Below are 864 nucleotides of genomic sequence, written 5' to 3'. Positions count from 1 at the left end.
TTTTCTTGCTGTGACAAGTAAAAATGCCTGCTGTTAACAAGGTCTAGTAAAGCTGTGTAGGATTTAAAAAAACATACATTCGAATTGTTGAACTTTCCCTTTTAGTTCAAATGTATTAAGGTCAAGTACATTTTTGTTTATATAGCCCAAAATCACAAATTGCCAGTATAACCAACAGTATAACCAACTAAATTAAATTGATCATTTAAAGATATTTTTGACACCAGCCTGTAGAAAACAAAATAAAAAAGGCAAGGAGGCATTTTTTTGTTGTTGTGATGCACAGAGCAGCTTTCTAATTTTGGTGTTGCAGAACCAAACTACTTTCTAGAGACCTCTCCCAACAATTAATGTAGCTTAAATGAGCACTGCACTCATTATATAGCCATTTAACGAATGAGACATTTATCCTTGGCCTAAAATATTTGTTATTCAGTGGTTTTATGACAAGCTAAAAGTTCATTATTTATACGGTGTCATATTGGCACAAGGTGTTGCGAGTTAATTTGATTAGCTATCAACAAAATGGATGAGCCTGCTTGACTGCAGGGTGATATGATTAAATGTGAAACAGCAATTTGTTATCCTGAAATTACCTGAGGATGGACTTTGGCTAATCTGAAGTGAGTAATCATAAAATCTATTTAAAAATAAAAAATAATGTTTAATCTTACAGGGAGTGTTTGAGTGTCTAACTGACCTCCTGTTTGACCTCCCAGCTTTTACTATAATTAATAATCTTGTTTATATTTGGAGGACAAACACTTAATAGTGATCTGTATTAACATGGTTATAGGTTTGATTCCACTCACAGATGTAGTAGTACTCCTGTCCAACGTGGAACTCGTAGCCCAGCGAGAAGGC

At 34.1% G+C, this 864-nt stretch overlaps 1 protein-coding gene across 1 annotated transcript in view; it reads right to left on the bottom strand.

The window, feature by feature from the left end:
• The window catches only part of efna3b (ephrin-A3b), a 55,010-nt gene that overhangs the window by 9,006 nt on the left and 45,140 nt on the right, over positions 1-864 (bottom strand). Inside the window, 1 exon segment of the mRNA XM_035672754.1 lies at positions 813-864. This exon segment is cut by the window's right edge and continues 27 nt beyond it. Within this exon segment, the coding sequence (XP_035528647.1) occupies positions 813-864 (52 nt within the window).

Source organism: Morone saxatilis, unplaced genomic scaffold (genome assembly GCF_004916995.1).
Source record: "Morone saxatilis isolate NCDOM2014 unplaced genomic scaffold, NCSU_SB_2.0 Contig24, whole genome shotgun sequence".
NCBI lineage: Eukaryota > Metazoa > Chordata > Actinopteri > Moronidae > Morone > Morone saxatilis.
This window is presented reverse-complemented; position numbering and strand designations above follow the sequence as displayed.